At 48.4% G+C, this 24,404-nt stretch overlaps 7 protein-coding genes across 7 annotated transcripts; 2 read left to right on the top strand and 5 right to left on the bottom strand.

Moving 5' to 3' along the window:
• Positions 1-1,208: 1,208 nt before the first annotated feature.
• On the bottom strand, positions 1,209-1,850 carry FPRO_08563 (uncharacterized protein; the record flags this gene model as incomplete). The annotated part of the gene is made up of 2 exons (XM_031222245.1): positions 1,209-1,420; positions 1,496-1,850. The coding sequence occupies 2 exons, from the start codon at positions 1,848-1,850 to the stop codon at positions 1,209-1,211; spliced, it is 567 nt and encodes a 188-aa protein (XP_031087723.1).
• A 1,111-nt stretch (positions 1,851-2,961) lies between these two features.
• On the bottom strand, positions 2,962-4,104 carry FPRO_08562 (uncharacterized protein; the record flags this gene model as incomplete). The annotated part of the gene is made up of 1 exon (XM_031222244.1): positions 2,962-4,104. The coding sequence occupies one exon, from the start codon at positions 4,102-4,104 to the stop codon at positions 2,962-2,964; it is 1,143 nt and encodes a 380-aa protein (XP_031087722.1).
• A 769-nt stretch (positions 4,105-4,873) lies between these two features.
• FPRO_08561 (uncharacterized protein) lies at positions 4,874-5,929 on the bottom strand (the record flags this gene model as incomplete). The annotated part of the gene is made up of 1 exon (XM_031222243.1): positions 4,874-5,929. One exon carries the CDS (start codon positions 5,927-5,929, stop codon positions 4,874-4,876), a length of 1,056 nt encoding a protein of 351 aa, XP_031087721.1.
• Positions 5,930-6,617: 688 nt separating this feature from the next.
• FPRO_08560 (uncharacterized protein) lies at positions 6,618-9,340 on the bottom strand (the record flags this gene model as incomplete). Its single annotated transcript, XM_031222242.1, has 4 exons — positions 6,618-7,292; positions 7,339-7,605; positions 7,652-8,865; positions 8,914-9,340. The coding sequence occupies 4 exons, from the start codon at positions 9,338-9,340 to the stop codon at positions 6,618-6,620; spliced, it is 2,583 nt and encodes an 860-aa protein (XP_031087720.1).
• A 1,621-nt stretch (positions 9,341-10,961) lies between these two features.
• FPRO_08559 (uncharacterized protein) lies at positions 10,962-13,888 on the bottom strand (the record flags this gene model as incomplete). The annotated part of the gene is made up of 5 exons (XM_031222241.1): positions 10,962-12,505; positions 12,556-12,763; positions 12,812-13,108; positions 13,161-13,675; positions 13,732-13,888. 5 exons carry the CDS (start codon positions 13,886-13,888, stop codon positions 10,962-10,964), a joined length of 2,721 nt encoding a protein of 906 aa, XP_031087719.1.
• Positions 13,889-15,056: 1,168 nt separating this feature from the next.
• FPRO_08558 (uncharacterized protein) lies at positions 15,057-17,939 on the top strand (the record flags this gene model as incomplete). The annotated part of the gene is made up of 3 exons (XM_031222240.1): positions 15,057-15,427; positions 15,537-17,158; positions 17,206-17,939. 3 exons carry the CDS (start codon positions 15,057-15,059, stop codon positions 17,937-17,939), a joined length of 2,727 nt encoding a protein of 908 aa, XP_031087718.1.
• A 741-nt stretch (positions 17,940-18,680) lies between these two features.
• Positions 18,681-19,508, top strand: FPRO_08557 (uncharacterized protein; the record flags this gene model as incomplete). The annotated part of the gene is made up of 1 exon (XM_031222239.1): positions 18,681-19,508. The coding sequence occupies one exon, from the start codon at positions 18,681-18,683 to the stop codon at positions 19,506-19,508; it is 828 nt and encodes a 275-aa protein (XP_031087717.1).
• Positions 19,509-24,404: the final 4,896 nt, after the last annotated feature.

Here is a 24,404-nt window from a genome sequence, read left to right as displayed (position 1 = left end):
GGGGAAAAGAGCACTTTTTGTTTTTTGTTTATGTTACCGACGCTTTCGCGGTGTTTGACTGAAACAGGTTCGACACAACTGACATGGTTCTTTCCTTGGAAACTTCACATTGTCCTACTTGGTCTCTTTCCTCTCTTGTCTTTTTGTTGTTGTTTGTTTTTGTTACCACACTTCGTCATTTTGCTTGCGGACCTGGGGTACATGGGTGGAAAAAATCCTGGAAGAGTTTCAGGAGATTTTATTTAAGGATGGAGGATGAGAGACGAAAGGGGGGAGGGCGGCTGATATCCCATCTGTGTAAAGTGTCGAAGTTTATTCATCCGGTGTATCCTTAAAGCTCACGGCGAAAAATTACATACCACGCTTATTGTTGCCGTCTTTTGTTGTTGCTTTTACTGTTAAGACAGACGTCACATCCTTTTCCTTTTTCCCTTTATGGTGGTTTGGTTATCTGCGGTTACTACTCTTTTTTTATTATCTTACGAGTTGACATGGTGTCATTTGTCAAAGATCAACATACTATCATAGTTACTGTCTCTCAGGTGGTGCAATAAAACGTCCCTTTGTCTTGTTCGATATTTGAGAAATGTGATGTGGCTTGTGTGTAGGTTTGGTGTAGGTTTGGCTGTTGCTGGGTGGATGGTTATGCGATGGCTTCGAGGGTCAAAGTACCAAAGCTGGTCTGAATGCATCAAAAATTTACCCAAATCTTTTGATCGCATCGGATGGGTCGATATCTGGAGGCTTCTTGCCTTCCTTCGGTCGATTACGAGGGGTGTTTAGAGTCTACATCTCAAATATCTTTACGTGGAGGATGTCACTTTTCATGGATTGACTGACAAATACATACAGACAAACGCGGCACACGGTCGTTCGGAGCATTTACACATGACTTCTGGCTTATTGATAGCTATGTCGAACATCTCCGTACATCTTTTCGGGTCTCATATGCCGCTCTCCCGTAGCTATTACTGGACAGGTTTATTGACACCTTCCTATTTCTCGGATAATCGAAGGAAAACCCATGTTCTGAAGAGGATCTCACGATTTCCACCAAAGTAACTCCGTTCCTTGTACTAAAGCATATCCGTTCCCACAAACTCGGTTGTTTGATTGCTACTCATCGGGGACAAGAATACTGAGACACTTAATAGCCGTGCGGCAGTTCCTGCTAAGCCAGTAGTCGCTATCCTTCTTGTCTTCTGGACTTAGTTCTCGCGAAGACGCTTGCTGGGCCGTTCCTCATCATTAGGAACAACAACGACATGACGCTTGGCTGCGTTGAAAGTATCAACAATACTTTCGGCGACCTCGATAGCAGCGAGTGCGTGCTCCTGACCCCATTTGAAAGCTTCTTGGGCCATCATCGTGTGCTGGTGGATTTCTTGTGCCTTCTCCTGCACTTCCCGAACGCGTCGCTCTGAATCCTCCTAGGGTTTAATAGCGTCTTGCTGCATCTGAGCTTGGAACTCGGCAAGGCGTTGCTCAAAGTCACTTCGGATACTGGCTAGCTGTTCGTCGTAGTTACGAAGGGTATCGGGGGCACTGGCAGGTACTGGCTGGGGGGTATGAGCGGTGTCGGTGGCCACTTGAATGCTGTCCTTCTGATCTTCCGTCTCCGAGTTACCGCCATGAGTTACAGTGAAGAGTGCGGTGGAAAACTGGCTCCGTGAAGAGCGCCCGACTTGTCCCCGAGGACGTGGATTCTTGCCCATGATGAGTTCCATCTCCCTCTCGGTGTCTTGCAGACGGGGGTAAAAAGGTTCATGGACGTCAACTTGAAGATCCCAGTGACGGCCGAATTCCTCACAGACAATTCTGAGAGACTCAGATGGGTGGAAAGATTGCATGTAGGACGAAGAAATGAGGATAGTAGAGTAGACGCACCCCTCTTTTAGGGCCACTTGACTGTCCTTTTATATGCTTGTATGCAGGGTGTCTACTGGCAGAGGGGGCATCGTTGATCCATCTGCCTGCTTTGAGATACTTATGGATCTCATGGATGGCTTGTGCTGACATGACCTTCTTGGCTTCCTCGAAAGATGACAAGACACTATCGACCTAAGAAGAGCGCCAGTCTAGATCTCCCTTTGAAATTTCGTAAGAGAAATAATCTCGAGTGAGGTTGTATTCATCACTGGCCGCTCGGCGGGAATCAGTGTTCACCATGTTGATGGCAGCGCGATAATCGTCGCGAGAGGAAGAAACTGAAGTAGTATCAGATGCTGCAGAGAAAGAAGAGGAGTGTAACTTGCGAGTGAAAGCGCAAAGACGAGGAGTGAAAGGGCGGCAATCGAGACTCCAGAGGTTTGTCTTCTTTCTGGTTCTGTTGGAAAGAAGAAGAAAAAGGCACGGGCTAATAAAGGAGGAGAAGGCTGTTTGGGTTCGCGCCTGCCATACGCGATAGACAGGAGAAGGTCCAACGCGTGTGCGCCTGCAGAGTTGACACTGACTGCCAGTACATCCATGTTAAGAATGGTCGATGGCAGCAAATGGCAGATGTCTTTCAATATTCCTGCCAGAATAGCATTGATACTTAGTTATCTATCAAAGTGAATATGTACTACATTTCCATATAAAATTCTACTGCGTCATTTGCTTCAGTACACAGACTAGGGGAGGAAAGACTTCAGTACACAGACTAGGGGAGGAAAGAAAACACAGGTCCTCGATCCTAGATGACAAAAAGACTTAGGTAATATAGTCTAAGCTTAGGATAACTTTTGCCAAGTTTATTATCTCTCGGTTATTAAAAATTGACACAACTCATACATCATTAGTCTCTCCGTAAGTAGCTCTTCTATGGCTGAATTCATAATTCGTCTCGTCTTATTTGCCCTTTACCAACAGCTCTTACGTTCGGTTGCCCTTCCTTCCGCCAAAGGCGATGTTCTCTTTGATCCCAAACTCCCTCAGTAACTACTCCTAGATCCAAAAGTCTTTTTATATCCTTAAGGTAGCTCAGTCCTCACGAGCTCTCTTGTTGGCTCGTTGACCATTCTGGGCTGCGTGACTGGGACTCTCAGCAGTAGCATTGAACTCCTCGATGGGCTCGATTAGGAGATTCAAGACCTTGCTCTTTTGCTGCTGGCCGAGGGTCAGAAGACTCTGGATCTTGTGGGCAGCCTCGTGCGCTTGGTTGGAGAATGATTGAGACTGTGAGAGGTGATGATGGGCCTGCTTCTCCTTCTCTTCGTACTTGCTCAGGAGAATCTGGGACTCACGGCATTGTTGCTGCGTATCGCGAAGTTCTCGTCGAGTCTCTAGCAGTTGTTCCACAGCCTGCTCATATCGCTGTTTGTACCCGAGATTGTTCATCTGGAAGTCTTTGTCCTTGAGCTGCTGTTCTTTCTCCTGAAGCATGCGCTCAAGATCCCCAACACGTTGCTCGTATTCTAGAAACTTCATGTTGATACCTGCCACGTGGCGGCTCATCACACTGGGGGTGTTCGTAAGGGATACTTGACTGTAGCTGGATGTGCTGGGGCCGGGTGTAGCAGCGGTGATGCTGCCCTGGGTGGTTGGGGACGCGGCGGTTTGTCTTCCAGGTCCTGGGGATACGTCGGCGACGACGGGCGCGGCAGGAGATGGGTGAATAGGGACAGTAGATCTCCTCGCCTTCCAAGAGAGCATGCGATGGTTGCCCAGTAGTAGTCGGAGCTCTTGCTCAGAATCATCCAGGCGGGGGAAGAATGGGACACCCGGAGTAGCCTGCATACCCCAGTGCTTAGACACCTCCGCATACAGGTTGACCACTGACTCAAGGATACCTCTGCCTTTAGGATCAGGGATGAAAATTGCCTGAATGGCAAAAAACTGTGGATAGTAGAGCGACTTTTCGTATTTGCCTTTCCCCATGAAGCGCGCGTACGCAGGGTGGCCGCTGGCAAGCTTTGATTCGTGAATCCATTCACCCTGTTTCAGGTACTCGAAAATTTCAGCGATGGCTTGTCGAGACATGACGGCCTTTGCCTGATCAAATGAATTCCGGACCCTCGCAATCTGATCTCGGAGTTGATCAGGATCCTCACACCGGTCCTCTTCATCGGGAAATGAATAGGGGAGGGCGTACTCAACATCCCCAGCGGGACGGTAAGACGCCATAGTATCAGCCAAGTTTTGGTAATCAGAGTAAAGACCGAAGAGAAATGATTTAAGAAAGTAGATAATACTGGAATTTAATTTAGGAAGAAAAGAGAGATTAAAATTGGGGGAAAAATTGGAAAAAGAAGGTAACAGCTCTCGGCTACTTGCAGATAGCAATCCGGATGCCGACCTCTCTTGCAATCAGGTACTCAGCCTAAAGAAGGGAGTGTCTTCCAAGAGGCAAACAAAATTCAAAGCAAAAGAAGGCTTATAACATCCATGTATAGCGCTTACAATACATAGCAAAGATGCTGTTGCGGTTGAGTGCCTAGAGAGTCTGCACTGTTTGCTGGTGATATTCTGAAGCCCAGCAGAAGCAAACGTCTGCCTACCAGTTGGAAACGATTAGTGCTGCAGTAAGCCGTAATTAAGGTCGGCCCAGAACCAAGCAATATAGGACTTCCTTCCGCCTGGCAAGTAAACAAATTATCAGACATGGCCCTTGTCTACTTCTTGACTGACTAGGATGCCTTTAACCAGGGACCAATGGTACTGAAATGATATTATAATTATTAGGAGAAGGGATATGATATCTATGGATTATCAAGAGAAATTGTAAACAAAACTCATATATTCATGCTTTTCTCTAAGACGCCTCACCTGGGACTGGGCCTAACGGTCATTCTGTGTCCCACGCAGCAGTTTCTAATACCTATTGCTGATCATTCTTATCACCAATAAAACATTTCCCCCATGTCTCGGCCCCCTAAACTGGCTCTCTGCCAACTTAATTCTGACGAGGCCGCTTGGGCTCTTCACCATGTGCGATTCCATCTGCGGGACGCTTGATCGCCGACCTAGACCCCTCGACCCGGGAAACGGTTTGCTGAGCCATAATGTCAATACACTGCTGCCTCTTAGCACTTAAGGCTTTGTGTTGCTTTTCAATCTCTGCAATTTGCATTGAGATTTGCCGATGATGCGTGACGTAGGCTTGCATCTGATTTAGCTGATCTTGGAGCCCCTTAGCATGTTGTCGGGACTCAGTAAGTTGGCGATGTGTTTCTTGTAATTGCGCATGTGCATCTTGCAGCTGGTCTACTCTTTCCTCCAGCCGATTCTGCAATGCCTGCTTTTGACGCTCTGCGTTCTGCCGATTCTGAGTCTCCTCCTCGGCTTTTCGTTCGAGGTACAAGTTTCTCTGCTGAGCATGTCTCAGCTCACCTCTGATTTTTTGAAAATCCATAGAGCGTCGTTGATTGACGGTGTCCTCATTCTGTATTTTTTCCGAGAGCTGGGCCGCAGCTTTGAGGTGGATGCCCAACTCTCTGTGTTTGTCCTCAGAGGGGGCTTGTCTTTCACTCGGGGCACTCGGTCCTTGAATGTTTCCCAAGATAAGTCGACGCTCTTTCTCCGAGTCTGCGAGACGAGGCGGATAAAAGGGTTCGTCCGGATTGATGGTTATCCCCCAATGTGCTGACAGCTCTTCGTAAAGTCGGTCAACAGCACTGCCGATTCGTCTACCACCCAGGACAAAGATAGCCTGGACGTCGAAAAAGTGTGGATAGTAGAGTGATTTTAGGTAGTGTTTATCAGTGCCGACGAACCTCCTGTAGGCCGGGTGCTGGCCCAGACTGGTACAATTCTGAATCCATTTACCACTTTCAATGTATCTGTGGACTTCTCCTGCCACATATCTCGACATAAGCCCTTTTGCCTCTTCAAAAGAAGCAATGACAAGCTGGACCTGGAATCGACGCCAGGTAACATCGCCGCCATGCTGGGTGACCTCCCGCTCAAACTGGGCGGCAGTAAGGACGTAAGCAGCACCAGTAGGCTCCATAGCATTTGATCAGATGGATGATAGTGAAAAGGGGTACCTTAGAAGCAGTATCTATTAGTATTAAGGCTGTAGAAAAGAAATAAAATAAATATAACTTACTGGTTAAAGATATCGGGCAGCGAACTCTCTGCGGTTAAGCGCTATGCCCTATGCCCTTACTGTTAAATGGCCACGCCGTTTGGAATGAAAGGAAGACGAGAATGAAGAGATCAGAAGAGAGACTTCAATTTGAAATGTGTTGTGAGAGAAGGAGGAGATCGTTTGGAAGGAGTAGCTGCTGAATTTATGTTGCCTGCATATGATATGCTGGCTTATATTGAAGGTGAATCACTGAGATTTGGGAATACTTAATGCAAAAGCCTAGCCGATATCGGATATGCAGCCTGCACTGAAAGACATCACTGCCGGATCTCAGAGAATAAGCAGTTACAGGAGCCAAGGATGTCCTTGTGTGATTAAGCCCGTAAACTGTTAGGACAGTGGCGGCTGGTGTACTGAACATCCAGTTGGTATGAGATCACCATATAAGAAGCCAGGGAATTAAAAGAGTATCTGATGAGATGGTATTCAAGATATATGTATGTATGTATGTGCGGCGGTAGTGTAATACCCCCTGCTGAATATGATAACTCCCCAACCATGCATTTTGGAACGCTCGCTGATACAACAACGAGCCACAAAGATCCATCTACAGCCAAGTCCTACTCATGCTGAGTCTCTTGTAACTGCTGACCCTCGGTTCCCCATACTCCCTCGCCGTACTCAACCCCTCATTCTCCTTTCCAGGCGAGTTGTCCTGGAAGAAGTAATGGTTCGCACTCGGCGCATACGCAACCTTCCACGGGACAACAAGATGTCTCTTCTCGGGACCTCCGCCACAACTGCCGTGGAACGAATTACTTGGCGGACTGTTGATCGCCAGAGAGAATAAATTCTGTGGTTCGGTGAAGTCTGTTACTAGCCCGGAGCGCATGATGAAGTAGCCCAGACAGAACAAATTGATGGCGAAGACAAGGACGAGGACGACGTAAAAGATGTTCTGCCATGATTGAGTGTGTCCGGATGTGTACTCCTGTGTGATGAGGGATGCGTTAAAGGGTTGAGGAAAACCAGGTGCTGGGATGAGGTTTTCGGGGTATGCTTTAGGGTCCTGGTCCCAGTAGTGACGGAAAGGTGTATCGATGGCGCTGATCATGATGAGAGAGCTGGAATACACAGCGAGAGCTTCGGCAAGCGAAGGATAAGAAGCAGGCATCTTGGGTTCATGAAGGGCAAGTTGAGTAAGGATACGAGCGTTGGAAGCATTGTTGTTAACAGAGCCACCATTAAGATCCATAGACAAACGCCATTGATCAGCGAGCCACTATTGTTGTCAGTCTTGTTCATACAATGGACGAGGTGAAACTTACCTTCCAGTCAAGAGAGGGAGCAGACCAGCCTTGGTCTGAAGGGAATGATCGTCGATAAGCATTCTCGTCGGCGTTGTCTTCGCAGTGAGCTTTCATGCTGGCACCGGCGATACCGGAGATGTTGAATTCGGTCGAACAGTTGGGAGATACCCATGATCGCAGTTGGCAGACGGTGTAGTTTTTGCTCTCGGCTGATTTGCCGAGGGTGTAGATGGCGTCGGCAGCATAGACGGTTGCGTTGGTGAGAAGATTGAAGTCAAAAGGGTACTGCGACATGTTAGCTACGACATTGGGAAGTGTGTGGATGACTTACCATCTGGAAGACAGGCGGCCGACGCTCGTACTTTGGTCCCCATCTGAATATATCATCCACATCAGTCCGGTTGAGATAATAGTCCTTGTTCTTGCCATCAAGTGGCTGAGGGACTTCGCCCGTCCAACCAGACCAGCCAGTCTTTTGACCAGGGATATCAGTGTCATTGACCTTGGCATTAGGCCACGTCGTATAAACAAGAGGCGCAAGTTCTTTCTTGTCCATATCGACGCACAAAACATTGACAGATGGTGAGACAACGCCTGCTCGGACTGTGTACTCTCCGACTCCAGCGAGATCGTCAGGTTGAAGAATTCCGTTCACTTTGAGTTTAGAAGCACCGTAGACGCCTGGGTGAGGAAGGGCCAGAGTGACATTATTGATAATACGCCCTGTTTCCTCAAAGTGCGCTTCAACGTCGCCATGTTCTGTCTCGATCCAGGAAGAATACATCGTGGTGTTGTCGTGGAGTAGTGTCGTTCCACCAGGTCTCTTCTTCAAATCCGATGAGATTTCGGTTCCATTCTGATTGAGGTTCGTCCACATGTTCATATAGTTAAGTAAATTCCTGTAAGATTGACCCGAAAATTGAACATTCATGCAAGACTCGGCGGCATGGATATCTTCAGTGATGTTAAAAAGATACGGGCAATCCTCACGCACATAAGCTGCATTAGCATACGACGCACGCACATATCCAACAAGCTCCTTATGCTCCCAGCTCCCAGACTTCAACTTGGGCGAGACCATCGCATCAGAAGCAGTCGTGTAAAACGCAGCTGCAATAGTAGCGGTAAGCGACAACATGCCCAGAAGCGTCAACGACGAAGAAGGCAGTGTTTCGAAGTGAGTGATGAGTGATCCAGGCTGAATAACCCAGTTCCTCATCGTCATCTCAGCAAGGGACATGCCATGGGCTTTTCGAATAAATGCCCTGCGAGTGAGAACTTGGCCTAGACATGAGACGAAGACGGTGACGAAGGACATTTCGATCGTCTTTGCTAGTAGTGCTGCGAGGGTTGTTGCTGTTGATGGTGAGAGGGATGCGCCAGAGGCGATTTTGTGTCCCCATCTTGGTTGTAGAATGGCTGTGACGAGCCATATTCCACTGCCGACTGTTGAGTAGACAGAGAGGACGTAAATGGTAATTGAGAGCCAGCTTGATCTTGGCTGGTGAATATCTCGCGTTGTTGAACAACCCTTTGGTGGTTCCGCTGTTCAAGTAAGTCTCACACCCTCAACAACAAAATGAGAAAACTTACCAAACTTTTTATAAAAGATCTCATCATCAAAGTCATCATCCATCGCATCCCCCCTCGGTTCCACAATCTTAGGAAGTTTCCCGCCCTCACTCATCTTGACTTCTCGCTCCATGGTCCTAGGCATATCGATCTTCTTCTCATCACCACGCGGCATAGACGGGGCCCAAATCTGAGAGTACGGCTCAGGCGTTCCTTGAGAATCAGCGACTCTGGGACTGGAAGAAGAACTCCCCGCCGGGTGCCCTCCAAGCAGGTTATGAAAGGAATGCGGTGTCTCGGGAGGACTGCTCCCCGTTTTTGCTTCCGGCGAGGGGTTGTGAAGATCGGCCATTTCGTGGGGCATTAGATGACGATAGCCGCTGCCAGAGATTCCGAATATGTTTATACCGGAGGGCTTGCGGGCGTGTATGTCCTCTGGCTCGGCCATGGCGAGAAGAGAGGTTCCCTTTTTCTTTTTGTGTGTTTTTGTTTATGGAAGGGGATTGCAAAATTGGACCTGGAGAAGCTGGGATGAGGGACCCATGCTAAATCCTGTCAGATTGTGATGCGTGTTGTTGGGTTGGGTCAATTCCTTCGGCAGGGATCGCTGGGCGAAGGGTGGCGCAAGCGGTATAGAGATTGAGGGATGTAAGACACAAAGAGAGACACCAAGTTTGAGATCGGCAAGGAGTGATGATCTTGGATTGCGGACGTGTTCGTGCGCGGTTGGGCCTCAGCTAGCCTACTCTACAGTGAAGAAACAAGTCAAGCTCTGCTCTTCATCGAGGAAAAATAAGAATGAATTGCCAAGACTGTTGGCTATGAAGGATTGCTGAGAAGATGATGCAGACCCAATTTACTATACAAGGGTGTATAGCTTAGCTGCAGTAAGGCTGAGCTTTGTTCAGGTTTAAAAGGGAGGCTGACTGAAGTCTGAGTGGATAAGTTACGATCGATCGCAAGGCTCGGTTACCGTAAGTCTGAGTCTCCCAGTAAAAATAGTCTCTCAATTCTTTTCGTCTGTATCCGTCGTTGTGTTACCGTCCCTTAAAAAATGTCCCAGATGAATGCAATGCAATGCGAATCATGCTTGCAGATCTTATCTTAGCTCGGCATTGTCAGCCACGTCAAAGAACGGCACGCGTGTTTCACATCTCAACGTCGTTATATCATGATGAACGCTTCAATTTGATACCTCGCGAACAGATCCAAGTCATGCTTTCACTCCCGGACACCGACAGAGGTAGGTAGGGCTGTGTAACTGTCTGCACCTCGCCTCTGATTCCCTAAATTGTGGACCTGACGTTGCTGACAGAGGTATCCACAGATGATCCTTTTTTATTACATGGTAGTTCCAAGTGACAAAAAGGCTTGGGTAAATGTAACGGTTCTTTGGACTGGGTATTTCTGGCACCTGCCTTGAATGCCGTCAGCATGCCAAGGCTTTGCGTCGTGTGCTACAAAGATGAACTGATGATCTGTTGATGATGCTACAGCATAATTTCGGAGACTTTATTACTGCTGTTGTATGTAGAGGTGAGAATTCGCGGGAGCTAGGGAGCTATTTTGAGATGCTTGGCCCCCCCAGGCTTGTTAGTGTTGTCCACTATCGTGGCTTAGACGATGATCAAGGACGCTTTCGAGGATAAATACATAAGCTTGAGAGCTGACGGGATTGGCTTCTAAAGTTCTTCCCCTTAGATGGAGATGAGGAAGTACGAGATCGGATTGATGTGATCACTAATTAATAATTGATCGGTATCATGTTTCTTTTCAGGCTTGGTGAGAAATGTGTCTGGGTGGTTAGAGCTTGCCTGTAAGCAGAGCTGCATATGACAAGTTTGCGGTCTCACTAGGAACTCTAAAGCCCTTTTGCAATAGCTAGGTAATTGATCAAGTGGAAAGAATAGAAAACGGTCGTCGTCGTTTCAGCCTTATAATCTCAAAGAGGTAAGCGTAGATTCAAGCTTAACTTGACACGCGACTCTTGACCACCACATAGAAACACATTCTTAGTACCAAATCCGTTTCATTCGCTATCATAACCTATCCAAACCATCCAATTCTCATCAGAACAAAGACGTAGCAGTCCTTCTCTTCGCCCCATCCCCCTTAATAAACCGGATCTTCTCACTCGCATCCCCCACAAGCGTAGCATCCTTGGCACTATCATCAACATCTAGCACCTTGGTACTGCACTTCTTCTCAACATCAACTTCCTCGTCATCCTTTCCGAAGGGGATCGGCCGGATCACTTTCAGGTTGATGTCGCTGTCGTCTTCGCCCTCGCCGAGCCCCGTGTGGAAGATGCGGATGCCGGCTACTACGACGGCGTTCCAGGGGTCTTTCTCGGCTTCGGAGGCGGATGAGGATGAGGAGGTGGTCGATTCGTTGTCCGAGTCGCTGTCGGAGGAGATGGTGCCCGTGTAGTTGTCGACGTGGATCCAGAGTTCGCGGTCGGCGAGGTTGGCGAGTGTGCCGACGCTTTCGACGTCGGTTTCGGGTTCGCTCTCGATGTCTTGCTCTTCCTCCTCTTCTTCGGCGTCGGCTTCAGCTTCCTTCTCATCGGCCTTGGGCTCAGCTGCTTCAGCTTCCTTGGCCTCCTCCTTCTCATTCGAGTCCTCGTCTGCGGTAGACTCGGGAGTCATGGGCTCTTCAGGCTTGGAATCGACCTTCTCCTCACCTCCCTCAACCTTTTCTTCTTTCCCGGCCTCAGTCTCTTCCTCCTTCTCTTTCTTCGCAGCCTCTTCTGCCTCAAGCTTAGCCTTGGCTTCAGCTTCAGCAGCCTTCTTCGCCGCCTTTTCAGCTTTAATTGCAGCCCTCTCAGCCTTGCGAGCTTCCTGTCTCGCCTTCTTAGCAGCCTTCTTGAGAGCAAGCTTCTCCTTTCTCTTCAGTCGCTTATGCTCATCCCGCTCAAACTGTCGTGTAGCAAGGTAGTGAGCCTCTTCGCGCTCCTTGAGAAGCTTTGCCTTGATCTTATCTCTCTTCTTCTGCTTGATCTTGGCCTCATGCTCTTTGCGGGCGGCCTTTTCTTCTGGCGTCTCGACGAAACGGCCCTTGCAGTGGCCGAGATCGTAGGCGAGACCGATGCGGAGAAGCTTCTCGCGACGAGACTTGGCGTTATCTTTGATGACCTTTTCGATGGGCAAGATATCCTGGTTGCGGGTGGCGTTAATCTTGACACGGACTTCGTAGTCGCCAGCCTCAAGCTCCAGCTCAACGTTGACGGAGCGCGTCATTCGGTATGGTGTCTGACTTCGTACGACGTAGTCAGAGTGACCAGCCTTGTGAAGACGGAAGCCCAGCTCAAACATGTACTGGCCCTCGAGACCTCTAAAGTAGCGATCATCGAGCTGAGCGAGGACAAGAACGACGGGACCAGGCTTGGAGAGGGTGAAAGAGAAGTGCGTGTCGTGGTAGTCCAATGCCCAAGGGACAGAGAGTGTAGTCCAGAGCTGGCTGACGCGCCAGTCGTCGGTGAAGAGACGGGTTCTCTCAAAGGCCTGGTACTTTCTAAGTAGGTCTTCATACGAGATCCAGAAATCTCCGTCGTCGCCGAAGCGGTGGTCGAGCTTTTGAAGCCACTCGGCAGTCCATTCCTTTGAGCCATCGCCTGTAGTTGGTCAGCATTTGTTCATTGTGGTAAGATTTAGGATAACTTACTCCATGGACCAGTCCATTCACCCTTGCCCCAAGGGTTCTTGAGCTTGAGGAGTCGCTTGCCATCAATCTCGACGGCTTTCTGAATGGAGTAGGCGTGAAGTTCAACAATACCCTTGCGCTCACCCCAGCCACGGCCCCAGATGCCGGTGTTACAGCCAAAGAGGAACTCTTGGTTGACTTTGAGCAACTCTTCCTTCCAGAAGTACTCCTACACTCTCGTTAATACGGTGATACGTATTGACATTGTGGAACATACCTTGTCAAGAATGTCGGTTGTCAGAAGCTCCGAGGTGACACCACCGGTAAGATCCTCAATACCCTCGCCTCCGAAGCCGCCCTCAATCGCACCGTAATCTCCGTGAGCCTTGGCGTAACACTTCTCAAGAAGAGGCAGCCAAGTCTCCTGAGGATGCTGACACTGGGCAAAGTATAGCGCACTGCTGTTTGACTGGAAGATGCGACGGTATGCTTCATCCGGATCAACGCGCTCAACGTCGTCAAAGAGGATCCTGTCAAAGTACCCCTCGTCATAGTCCGGCTTGATGAGGTACAGCTAAAGGTTTGTCAGTTCTGCATCACGACACACAAACAGGCGGGAAACTTACGAAATCGTCAACAATCTCGGAAATCCAAGCTCCGTCCCGATAAAATACAAACCCGTAAACACCAACATCTTGATCATGCGCAACACAAAGGCGTTCAATCAGACCAGGCTTTTCACTAAGCGTACACAGAGCAGCCATGAGCCAGCAATCACCATCTCGTCCCTGCCTAACATCATTCGCAGTAGGGCCATCAATGTAAAAACAAGGCTTTTCAAAGATATCACCAACGCGCTTCACGCTCTGCGGACGGAGATCTTCACCAGGCTGGTAGTTCTCAACATTAGAGAGAGAGTGCAGACAGTCGTTGCGGTAGAGCTTGAGATCAACCTCAATGTCAAAGTGAGGATCACGATACTTCTTGTTGATGCGACGGCACTCCTTGACGATCTTTTCGACTTTGGCGCGGCATGTTGCTGCGGCGTCTTCGTAGGATGCTTGGGTTGTTGTGGTGGTTACTTGGTTGCCTCTCTTGGCGGCGAGATCAGTGTAAGTGTTTGAGGGAATGACAGTAGTTGCTGTGTCTGTTAGTACATGTTTGGTTTGATTTGGGGACTACCTAGGGATTGAGCACCTTTGCCGGGATTCTTGGTAGTGAATTGCTTCCAAAACTTGTCAATCGCTTGCTGAGGCGTGACTTTTGATCTGTCGCCGAGATCAGCGACACCAGATGCAATCTCGGCAAACGACGGGCTTGCGGAGGAAGAACTAGAGGAAGAAGATGAAGGCATCTTGCTTGACTAGTAAGCCAACGACAATCATAAAAGACATGAAAAGAGAATGAAGAGAAGGACAGGAGGAGAGGAGAACTTGCTGACCTTTTATCCTCACGCAATCATGCACGCCTAGAACACACAGCGCTTAACGACATCTCAGCTCTCAGCCCTGTAAGCGGACAACTCATCAAAGAGACCCCTAGATGCAACGCTCATCCATGCAACAGAGTGAGTGGTAAGAAGAAAGATGTAACCGAAACGGGCGTCGCTCGTTACCCGCCCGTCTCTGTAGCTGTGTGAGCGTCCAACGACGATAGAGCTTGGCCCCCAAAAGTCCCATTTTCACGGGCCGTAGTACCCCTGTAGCGTGCCCGCATGTCAGCCCACCTAGGCTTGTAGGGCTGGGGAAGAGGGGGAGGTGAATTGTGAGTGGTTGTTGGTGATTACGCTTGAGGATCCCTGTGCTTTGCGGCTGGATGCATGCACGGGGCGTTAATACTGTATTGGAAGGTCTTGGGATGATGCCAAGTGAAAGGTGCATCTTGAAGGATTGTCGATGAGTTTAGGCTTCCTCTTGATGTTTCAGTCTGTAAACATGGGTAGCTGCTTTGTAGTATCACAACTCTCAAGGTTGTGGTTGAGCTGAGGATGTTGATGAGGTGTAACAAGCCACCCTAGACTATTCACATGCACAATCACAAACATAGACAAACTAATGAAACTACTGTAGACCATGCATGTTCCTAACCTCAATATGTGACACGTCTTGTATTTCAGGTGAGTACGTAACGCATAATCTGTTTGCCCTCATTTGACCCATCTGCTGTCATCCTCTGCCAGTGTCACACAGACGAGAGCAAACTGAGGACAAGACGCACAAGACACTACCCTACTCTGACGAGATGCATGAGAATCGACCCATGCTAAGTACATTTCCGATGATCGATCTCACTGTCCCTCATTTGTCAGCCGGACAGACTGACCCTCCAGTTTTTCGCCAAGCCAAAGATGCAAATGACTACATCATCAAGACAATATCGCTCAACAGCTGCATATCAGCTACCCTGTCGCAGCTAAGCAACCACAGCCTGATTTTGAGCTGAACCCTTCTACCATATCTATAGCCCCCAACCTCCGCAACGATTTTCACAATGTCGTTCATCATCAACTCGCTCACTCGGCCATGGATCCCCTCAGCATCGCCAGCGGCGTAGCAGGCCTTCTCACAGTCTCAGCCGCCGTGATCAAAACCTTCGACACCGTCAAAACCAGCATAGAGAACTGCCCCCGAACAGTATTCTGGGCACACGCTGAAACAAAGGAGATCAATTGGGCGATTAGACGTCTGAAGAGTTTGATCGATGATCCAGATTCGGTGCCGAAAGCGGCGAAGATGTCGGTTGGCATTCACGATGCGACTGTCACGATCAGTGAATTGATCAAGACGTGTGATCATCTTATCACCACGCTGAAGCCGTTGGATAAGGATGGGAAAGTTGTTCTGACGAGATGGGATCGGGTCAAGTGGTTGAGGGTGCAGGATGATGTTGTCAAGTATATTCGACAGCTTCAGGCGCACAAGGGCTCTGTTACTCTCATCTTGAACATTCTGCAATGGCAGGTCTCATTCATCCTTGGTATTGAAGGCGCTAACAAGAGATAGCGAGTCTGACGTGGTTATCGTGGAATCACAGCGCGCGCTGGAACTCAAGATTGATGCTGTCCTCAACAGCAGCGAAGCAACCCAGAGACGAATCGAAAGTCTCGAAGCGCTGTTCAATAAGTTCATCGCCGACAACTCCACTCTGATCCCCTCGAATCGATCATCTATGGCTCCGACATTGCATCATTGGAAAGAAGATGACACCACAGAAACTGATTCAGTCGCTACATCACGGAAGTACGACCAAGACGAATGGGGTGGCTTTCACGCAAGCGCAGAGCGATCACTCAGCTTCCCGACATCGAGTGTCCCAGAATTAGGAATGCCGAAACTCAAGCGCTCAATTTCAGCGGAAACTTCGACGAAGAGTGAGAGCAACGGCGCGACTTCACCACCACGTCGAGAGTTTGAAGTTACCCTTGAGAAGACAGACGTCTACAAGCGCGTGTACAACTCGACAGACGCTTTCTCAATTCACTCTACTCATGGTCGCTCCATAACAGGCTCAGTGATGACAAGTTTCAGTCTTGCCGACGACTCATCCATTCTGTCAGCTTTTCCAATCATGAGCAGGACAGAACTTCAACACCCCGAGTTTTACACACAAATGAGTGGCAATCAACGCATATCCAGAGATCTCATGAGAACCATCACAACTCGAAGTGTTGTCAAGTCTCCAGTGGAACCACCTCCAGGAGCACCATTCTCGCTGAAGCAGTTCAGATCGCCTCCGAATTGTGGTGAGAATGTCATGGGTCGATGGCATCAATCCCGGACCAAAGCCTGGCGACCCAAAGAGTTTCGAACAGAGATTCAATTCGAAGTTCCCATTATCTTTGTAACTACTTCGAAGACTGCGAAGGGACCTATAGTTGGAGCGGATGTGTTTTTCATTGATGGGACGAGAAAGAGTCTTGATGATACGTGGACTGATCTCGAGCCACCATCGACCGGTACATTCACCAAGACAGGGCGTTTTATTAAGAATGAGCGCGCGACTTGGCTTGCGTTATTATCGAGCTTGCAAAAGATGGAAAACGAATCGCAGAATTGGACGAGGCAGCAGATCATGGGCTTGAGGCCTCGACCAGCAAGCGCCACAGCCATACTCACTTCCATCGCCGGTAAACACACCCTCAACGCCGCTCTGCAACGCGAGAAGAAAAGCTGGGATGACATGCCCCCATCAATTAACCGCCCATACGCTACAACTACCATGAGCAGCTTGATAGAAATGCTCGCTATGCTTGGAATCTACTGGAAAGACTTCAACACCTTCCACAACGTGTATCAAGCTGAAGGAAACGGATTTCTCGTCAAAGGTCGCAAGATCAGTGGACTTGGGATCATGTTTCACTTTCAAGCGTTGGAGAAGGCTGTATTTGAAGGGAATAGAACGATTCCGACGGAAGCGGTGACAAGACTTGCTTTTGGACAACTTCCTACGATATTTACTGAAGGACATCCTGGGTATAAGGGCGGTAACACGTTATTTGAGTGGCCGAATGTTGGATTGGGAAGTAGGACGGAGATTGCGGAAACGTTGTCTTCGTTTGGATGTGGACGCAAGGCAGTCAATTACTTCCTGAGAGATGGAGCTGTGACGTCTCACATCTTTCCAGGTAAGTTTTCGTCTCGCACTTTAAACTGACAGTACTAACATATCTAGTCACCTTTGAGCTCATAGGCATGATCGGCCAAGTCTTTCACATCAAGGACCTCTGCTTCAGATATATTCCCAACCCATGCTACTGCATCTGGAGCACAAGAGGCTTCTCCCCCCCTAGATTACTGGCTTCGTTTCAACGATATATCCAAGACGACCCCGACATGGCAAACGGAAAGCTACCACTTCATGCGAACACCATTTTCGCTCAGAAGACAGGTGTTCGACCGGGAGATGACACCCCGCAGAACTACAGTTGGCAAGCACAGGATGCACTGCACTCTGTTCTCGACGAGCTCGACGACTCACTCAAAGACTACTATTCGCTAAAGCATGGAAGTCAAAGAGCATCTCTCGGGCAGGAAATTATTGGCGCACATTTTGAAGAACTTCTCTCCCAGATGAACAGCGCCTCAGCATTCCCACCTGCAAACGCAAGTAATAAAGAAGACACCCTGATGAAAGCATACTTCCAGCAAATACTTCCCGCCGTGTTGAGGTCAGCATCAATGACATTCTTCAATCTCAAGAACGCAGATTCTGAGTTTCAGGTCGTCAAGGGGGAAGCGGCCCAGACGGCTGAGTATGCAGCGTATCTTCGTGCTGCGAAGGAAGTTTGGTGTACTTTTGTTCTGCGGATGATTTGTTGGCTCATGTTGCATGATTTTCACCGGGATGATGTTCAGGTTCAGAAGGGGAGTCTGTTTGGGAGTGATATACCCGTCTACATCTCTTGATACTGAGAGGTTTGATCAGAGCCTCGTCGAGTGAGTGCATGTTAGCTGGAGCCTTAATGAATAGAAGATGGGAGACTTGTAAAGACCTTAATATGCAAATGAACGTCCATACTTTCTTTGCAACATCAACTGTACTCTGACTTGGAGAGAGTGAGACATTGGATGCTGAACACCTTCTCAGAAAGCTACAATAAAGTCAAGAAGTATAATTGATACAGATTCATGGTGTAAACACCAAGTTGAATAATGATATCTGCAAGTTTTTGTTGTATATTCAGGACACTGTAGTGGATAATTAGGTAGAATCCTGTTGATGCTACTTTAAACCTTTGTCTGAAGTGCTGTTTCTATCGCCCTTGAAAAGCTTGGAAGAATGGGAGTTTCTACCCAAGCTTAACTCTTTAGCTCGGCATGGGAATGCGCATGCATAAATCAACAGAGCTGTGAGCCGCTCGCCTCTGATTCACTGCTTGCACTCGACACAGGGCAACATCTCTCTCGCACTTTTAAAACCTTTCTCGTTTTCTCATCATCGTCTCAACCTCTCACTTCTCTCTTTCAAACACCCCCAGAGATGCGTGGAAACTATCGGCGATAAGTTCTGCAACTTAAACACGACTCCGACCAAGCCCTAAAGTTCCCATCGCAAACCCTTACTCATGAAAGATGAGTGAGAGAAGCGGCCTCGTCCCAAACAGGGATGCTTTCTTACGGGCGTATGCCAACATAAACTATCACAAGATGTCTTACGAAGATGACCTGGTCTGGAAAGCTTTCCACAAAGCCAAGGATCGTATGTGCGGACAAGCTGCAAAGAAGACAATTGAGGTCTTGGAAAAGCACCGCCGATGGGGAGGTTACCTGTACCCAAGCATGCATCCCTTCTACAACAAGATAAAAGGAAAAGGCCGAACTGACGACCCGGAATTCTACTTCTATCCCTATCTGCTAGTGCTTCAGGCTATCTGGCCCGATAACAACCATGTCAAATCCATTGCCAAAGCGTTTGCCAGGTACTGGGGTGTCCCTGATATGGCACTTGGCCCAGGGCATTATCCCATTCTCAATGACAAAGAGCGAGAAATGGATCTTTTCATGGGAACGAAACAGATTGAGTACGCAAAAGGGGATGGTGAAAGATCGGCAGAGGATGATGCAGGCAATGGAGAAAAGGACAATGAAGAGGAGCAAGGGAGGGACACAATTCCCAATATTCGAGACATAGACACCATTACCGACATGACACAACTAAAAAGGCTGAAGGATTCGCTCGAAGAAGTAAAGAAAAATCTTGTGAATCAGCTCCAGGAAGCAAATGAACAAATTCGTCAAGTTCAGGAACGCGAGCGAGACTACTACAGGAAAAGATCAAACGACTCCAAGAAGGCTGCACAGCGGTTACATGCACAGACTCTCAAAGCGCGGAGAATATATGAGATCTGGGCCTCCAAGGAAAAGGAGTTGACTCAGGAACTCGAGAAATCTTCAGCCACTCCTTACCCATCCCCGGAAAAGGGGACTGAATGTCCTAAGAAACGACGACGGGTTGTTGACCAGGAATCTGGGTGAACCTGACCAGAAAACGACACGGAGGATGCCTCATGGGTAGAATTTACCTTTGGCTAAGAGCAAAGAGAAATGGTGCAGGATTGGTGAGACAGGAATCGTCATGCTTGGTTTTGGTTTGGTTTGTGGGGAGAATGAAAATGCATTGCATTTGGACTTCATGGAACAGGCAGGTGAGACATAGATTGCTATACGCAATAGGCAACAAGTCGCCAATCGTTGATACAAAAGTTTTCGTTTTAATACACTGAAATGTGACTTGCTGAGAAGTGATTGCGCAACAGCTTGTCCGTAGTAAATGCTTGGTCTTTGCTTAGGCAGCAAGCAAACTTGGACAAATCGTTGAAAACACCACGACCATCACATAAATGGAATGAGGGCAAGTGAAAACACGATTATGTAAAGCCTGTCTCTGAAAAGTATAAATACCCCGATATCCCCGGGCTAGAACTCAGTCAACCCACAACTCAGCTCAGTTACATCAGACAACATCTTCAACATATATGTGTATATATTCCTTTTTCTTTCTCTTGTTTGAGATCTCCCAGCGCCTCAGTGGTTGTGATTGGTCTCGAAACATATATATCTGCCCGGAATGACCCTTCAAACTGGCACCCGACGAGGGTATCAGTATAAGAAGTGACCATGATAGTCCTCGACACCATAATGATCGGACTTCGTGGATATAGCAAGGTATCTATATTACTTTGTCAATGGCCTACTTGCAGTGCTAACGTCTCAGTAGAGAGAACTCCTGTTTGAACAAAGACTGCGAGATGTCAACTTGGGAAGTCAAGGAAATTTGGGATCTTGACCTTAAGCAATGAAAATAATCAGGTAAGTCTAGCCCGAGCTTAAGATGAGTCTAGGACAACTTTTGCTGAGTTTCTTTCTAGTACCTATATATGGTGAACATTGCTATCGAGTCGCCCGCGGGGATCGAAGTGATCCTATCGGTTTTGACCATCATTGCTCTGGCATGGACCGTTTACAAGTTCTTTCAAGTCGGAAAATCTGAGCCAGTCGAACCCTAGGCATTATTATATACCGTCTTGTCACCAACAGAAGCATACAGTATTTTCGATCAACCTACCCTGTCCATCCTAGTATCGTTTCAGTCAAATCGCCTGTCGCTGCAGGTTGCCTTCTTCACTTCTGGGCTTTCTCCTGCTCCTGTCAGCCCCTGACCTCATTTGTACCTGCTTTTATATATGTATTCGGCAGCTTTCTGTTGGTCATTACATTTCCATACTGCCAGCACTCTGTGGAAATTGTGTTCAGTCATCATCCAAGGCTCGACCTTCACGAATGAACCTTGCTACATGGACCAAAGACCCCCTCCAGGAAGGAGAAGGAAAGACGATGTGAAAGGAGTTGTCAACGTCTGGGTATTTCAACCTCACATTACGATGCCACATCATGTGTTCGAGGAGTTCGACAACACCCCGCAAACGTCCAAGCAAGCAGCTCCAGCTTGACAGTGGAGCAACTCAATGCCGAAAACTATGTCCAGAGTCATGTCTCACTCAACCAGTGCTTAAGCGACACTGCTTACATATGAACCAGCAAGAAGACCAAACAACGCGTTCATCGGCTCGGAAGGACTAAGACAACCCAAAGACTTGGAGCAACAACAAGCTATCAATGGCAGTCCTATACACGACCACTATGAGGGGAACCAAGAGGTCACGATGTTCCACAAAACCCCCCAGTTGCTGCCAAGGAAAGACCAAGTCAATCCCCAACCCGCACTGTCAACCATCACCTAGAAATGGCAGGTCTCAGAAGCGATAGACATCATACCATCCATGACTAACTTATATATCCTCGATATCGATGGTGACTCAAGAAAGCAGTTCGATACCAAGAATGGTGTTATCCATGGATATTGGAAAGATATGTTAAATATCCTTGCGTTTACCGCCAACAATAAACTTAGTATTACTGACAAGTCAAAGGGTGGTTCAACAGTAAGAGCCATGGAAACATGTATATATATTAGGTATGCCCAACTGAGATGGGTGTTTCCTCAGAACATGCCGGGTGGCCCCTTGGAGAATACCGACACTCGACGCTCCGATTTCAGTTTCAACACTCATTTTCTAAACCCGCGAACCTGCGTCTTCGACCAAGCCCCCTTGTCTCTTACCAGTCCTCTTAGACGGTCCCCTCAACTACTCGTGGTTGTCTTCCCAGTCAGCCTTTCTGGTCAACATAAACAGGCCTTGAGCACCAAGAGAGGTAGCAGCACCGCATCACCGCATCACCGCCCTTACAGATCGCCTTTCAATAATAAGTCTATATAATATGATACGGCTTTGACCAACCTAGCTTCTTAGGGATGGTCTCAGTGGTGGTTGTACAATCCTCATCGGCGACGCAACCTACGTCTTTTCCCCTTTCTCAGTTAATGGGGCATCGACCTGGGTAAACAAGTGGTAAATCCCGGCAGACGGGGCGCGCAAGCGTGCTATAGCTCTCAAGGAGGCTCTTCAAGTCATGAGGAAAACCTGGGTCTAAAGCAATAAGACATTCAAGCCATGGCTTCTTTCCCCGGACCTACTTAAACAAGCCGCTCAGACCCTCAAGTGGGGGGTTGACCTGGGAAAGCAGGTTATAAAGCCTCTGCTAAGGCAGCTCCAGACACGCCGGACTATGAAGACCCGGCGATACTTCCAGATGGCACCACGGAGTTTCCAACAACCAGCCCGTTACCGGCCTTGATCACCGTCGAAGAGGTGGAGCATAAAGAGGGACCCCTGGCAACGATCGTTTCCCAGCGCGGCGCTGACTACGCCGCCCGGCTATACGCGACACCAGACGGTATAGCGCCAGACATAACCAAAAATAGCTGCCAACGTATTTGGATAGACAAAATCAAACGCCCACCTCACCAAGATATAAAGGGGTCTTCTTGACAATCGGTCACAACAAACAACCTGACATCTAGGAATGTGCAGAGTCTACAAACCAATTCCATCTTATTCCAGTGTCAGGGAGGAATGGGAGGACGAGGATCCTACAACATCGTCGGGAGAGCATGGAAAAGAATATGCACGTCGCATGGAGTCTGCGCTCAACCGAATCCTAAAGTAGATCTCATGTGATACTCCGTTACTCCAGGCCCCTTATATTTACCCGGTGTTCACCTGACGGAGCAGCCAGAAGAGCAAGGTCAGTCCTTAAGGGACTGGTTCGCCATGGAAGCTACACAAAAGCGCAAGCGGATAATCTATCGTAGAAACCGACTCTAAGTCTATAATCCTCCAAGTAACCGGGGTTTGTACGGTTTATTCTTGCCATCGAATGGACCCCGACGGCAGCGTCGAAGGAGCTCTGTTCCTTTGCCCGGACCTTGAGACTATTCACGCTGAGACTCACTACTGCTCTACCCGGCACTTCAAGAGGTCTGCACACGATCGGATCGTGGAAAGACACATTGTCGATTGATCAACTTGTTCCTTCCGAAGTATAAAGTGACAAACTACTACGGCCACATTGAGCGCATATAGCTCAAAGAGCCCCTTCGACTGCGAACCTAGAGCTATGGATTCTAAGGCGAGTAACTACTGCGATATGCAAGCCTGGCACCAGCCCGAGCCGCGGCATACTCGAAGTTGAAGCCGGTTAAGGCCTCAAGATGTATCAACAGCTGAAAGTCTACCTAGATTGCGTAACAGCAAGCAGCCATAGTGCACTTCTCGCAGTCAAAGGCAGCATTGTTACTCTCTTCACAATCACCCGCGAGGTTGTGGGCTTTGTCTTCAATGGCAGAATCTTTACCAGCGGTGTTTTGGTGGATTCAATTACATTGACAGCTTCTGTAGCGTGTCCCAGGATCCGCCCGTTTGCCGTTGCCTCAGCCCTCTACAATTAGGACATAGTTTGGGACCTAGCTTTGGAGTATTTCACCACCCCCAGTCCATTTATGAATATCCAGTGGCGAACTCTGATAGCCTTTCTCAAGTGGCTAATGCCCATCGACCATTTAACTCGAGGATTTGCAGAAGCTATCTGGTGCTAGACTTACTCAACCTGGCAGAAAGGGAATGGAAGATATCATCCGAGAGATCATATCCCGAGAAGAGCTACCAGTAAATCCGCGACACCATGGAGCAGTTATCACTGGTGAACCAGAAACTGTTCGACAGTTTCATGCCGGCGACTGGCTGCATCACAAGGCCAACCAAAATATAGGAGGTCTCACACCAGAATACTAAGGAGTATTTACTTACCCGTTGTTATCTGAGCAGCAGCTGATACGGCTGTGGAGATTATGGGCTATATAAACAAGTTGGTCACCCAGAACTTCGAACATTGCAGTGTCAAGTTGATACAGCACCGCAACGTCATAGCGAATCCAGACCATCACGTCCTCTCATGCCCTCACAATTGTTGAGTCGCTCTGTAGAAGCCTTACGACCACCTCGAGGACAAAAGCTAAGCAGCCAGACGGTGTTGTTACAGCAGCAGGGCCAAGAACACCACATGCTCGTCTATGCGCTTGTATAGATATTGAGGGATTTGCGTGCCATCCGCGCCGATGACGTTGATGAGGGTGAGTATGTGATGACCAAAAAGAGGCCAGAAGACAGGTCACGCACAACTTTGATGTAACCGTCAACCAACACATGCACCGCACCAAATTCGGCATTCACATCCGCACTGGCACAGTCTTCAAGATGTTCAAGTCTTGGAAGCGCTACGAGGCTGAGATTCATGAACTCACCAACGAGGCTACTAGCACCCAGAATGGAAGATCCGAGGGGCTCGATTGGTGATAGAGCCCGAGACGTCTCAATGAGATAAGGCACTCCGTATCTCGTTTGTATTCTTTTAAGCCTGGCACATGTCCAGCGGCGACCTGAAAACACTGAGCAGCCTCGTCTATACATAGTA

The sequence above is a fragment of the Fusarium proliferatum genome, assembly GCF_900067095.1.
Source record: "Fusarium proliferatum ET1 genome assembly, contig: FPRO_scaffold011, whole genome shotgun sequence".
Lineage (NCBI taxonomy): Eukaryota > Fungi > Ascomycota > Sordariomycetes > Hypocreales > Nectriaceae > Fusarium > Fusarium proliferatum.
The sequence above is the reverse complement of the archived record's forward strand: the minus strand, read 5'-3'. Positions and strand labels throughout refer to the sequence as shown.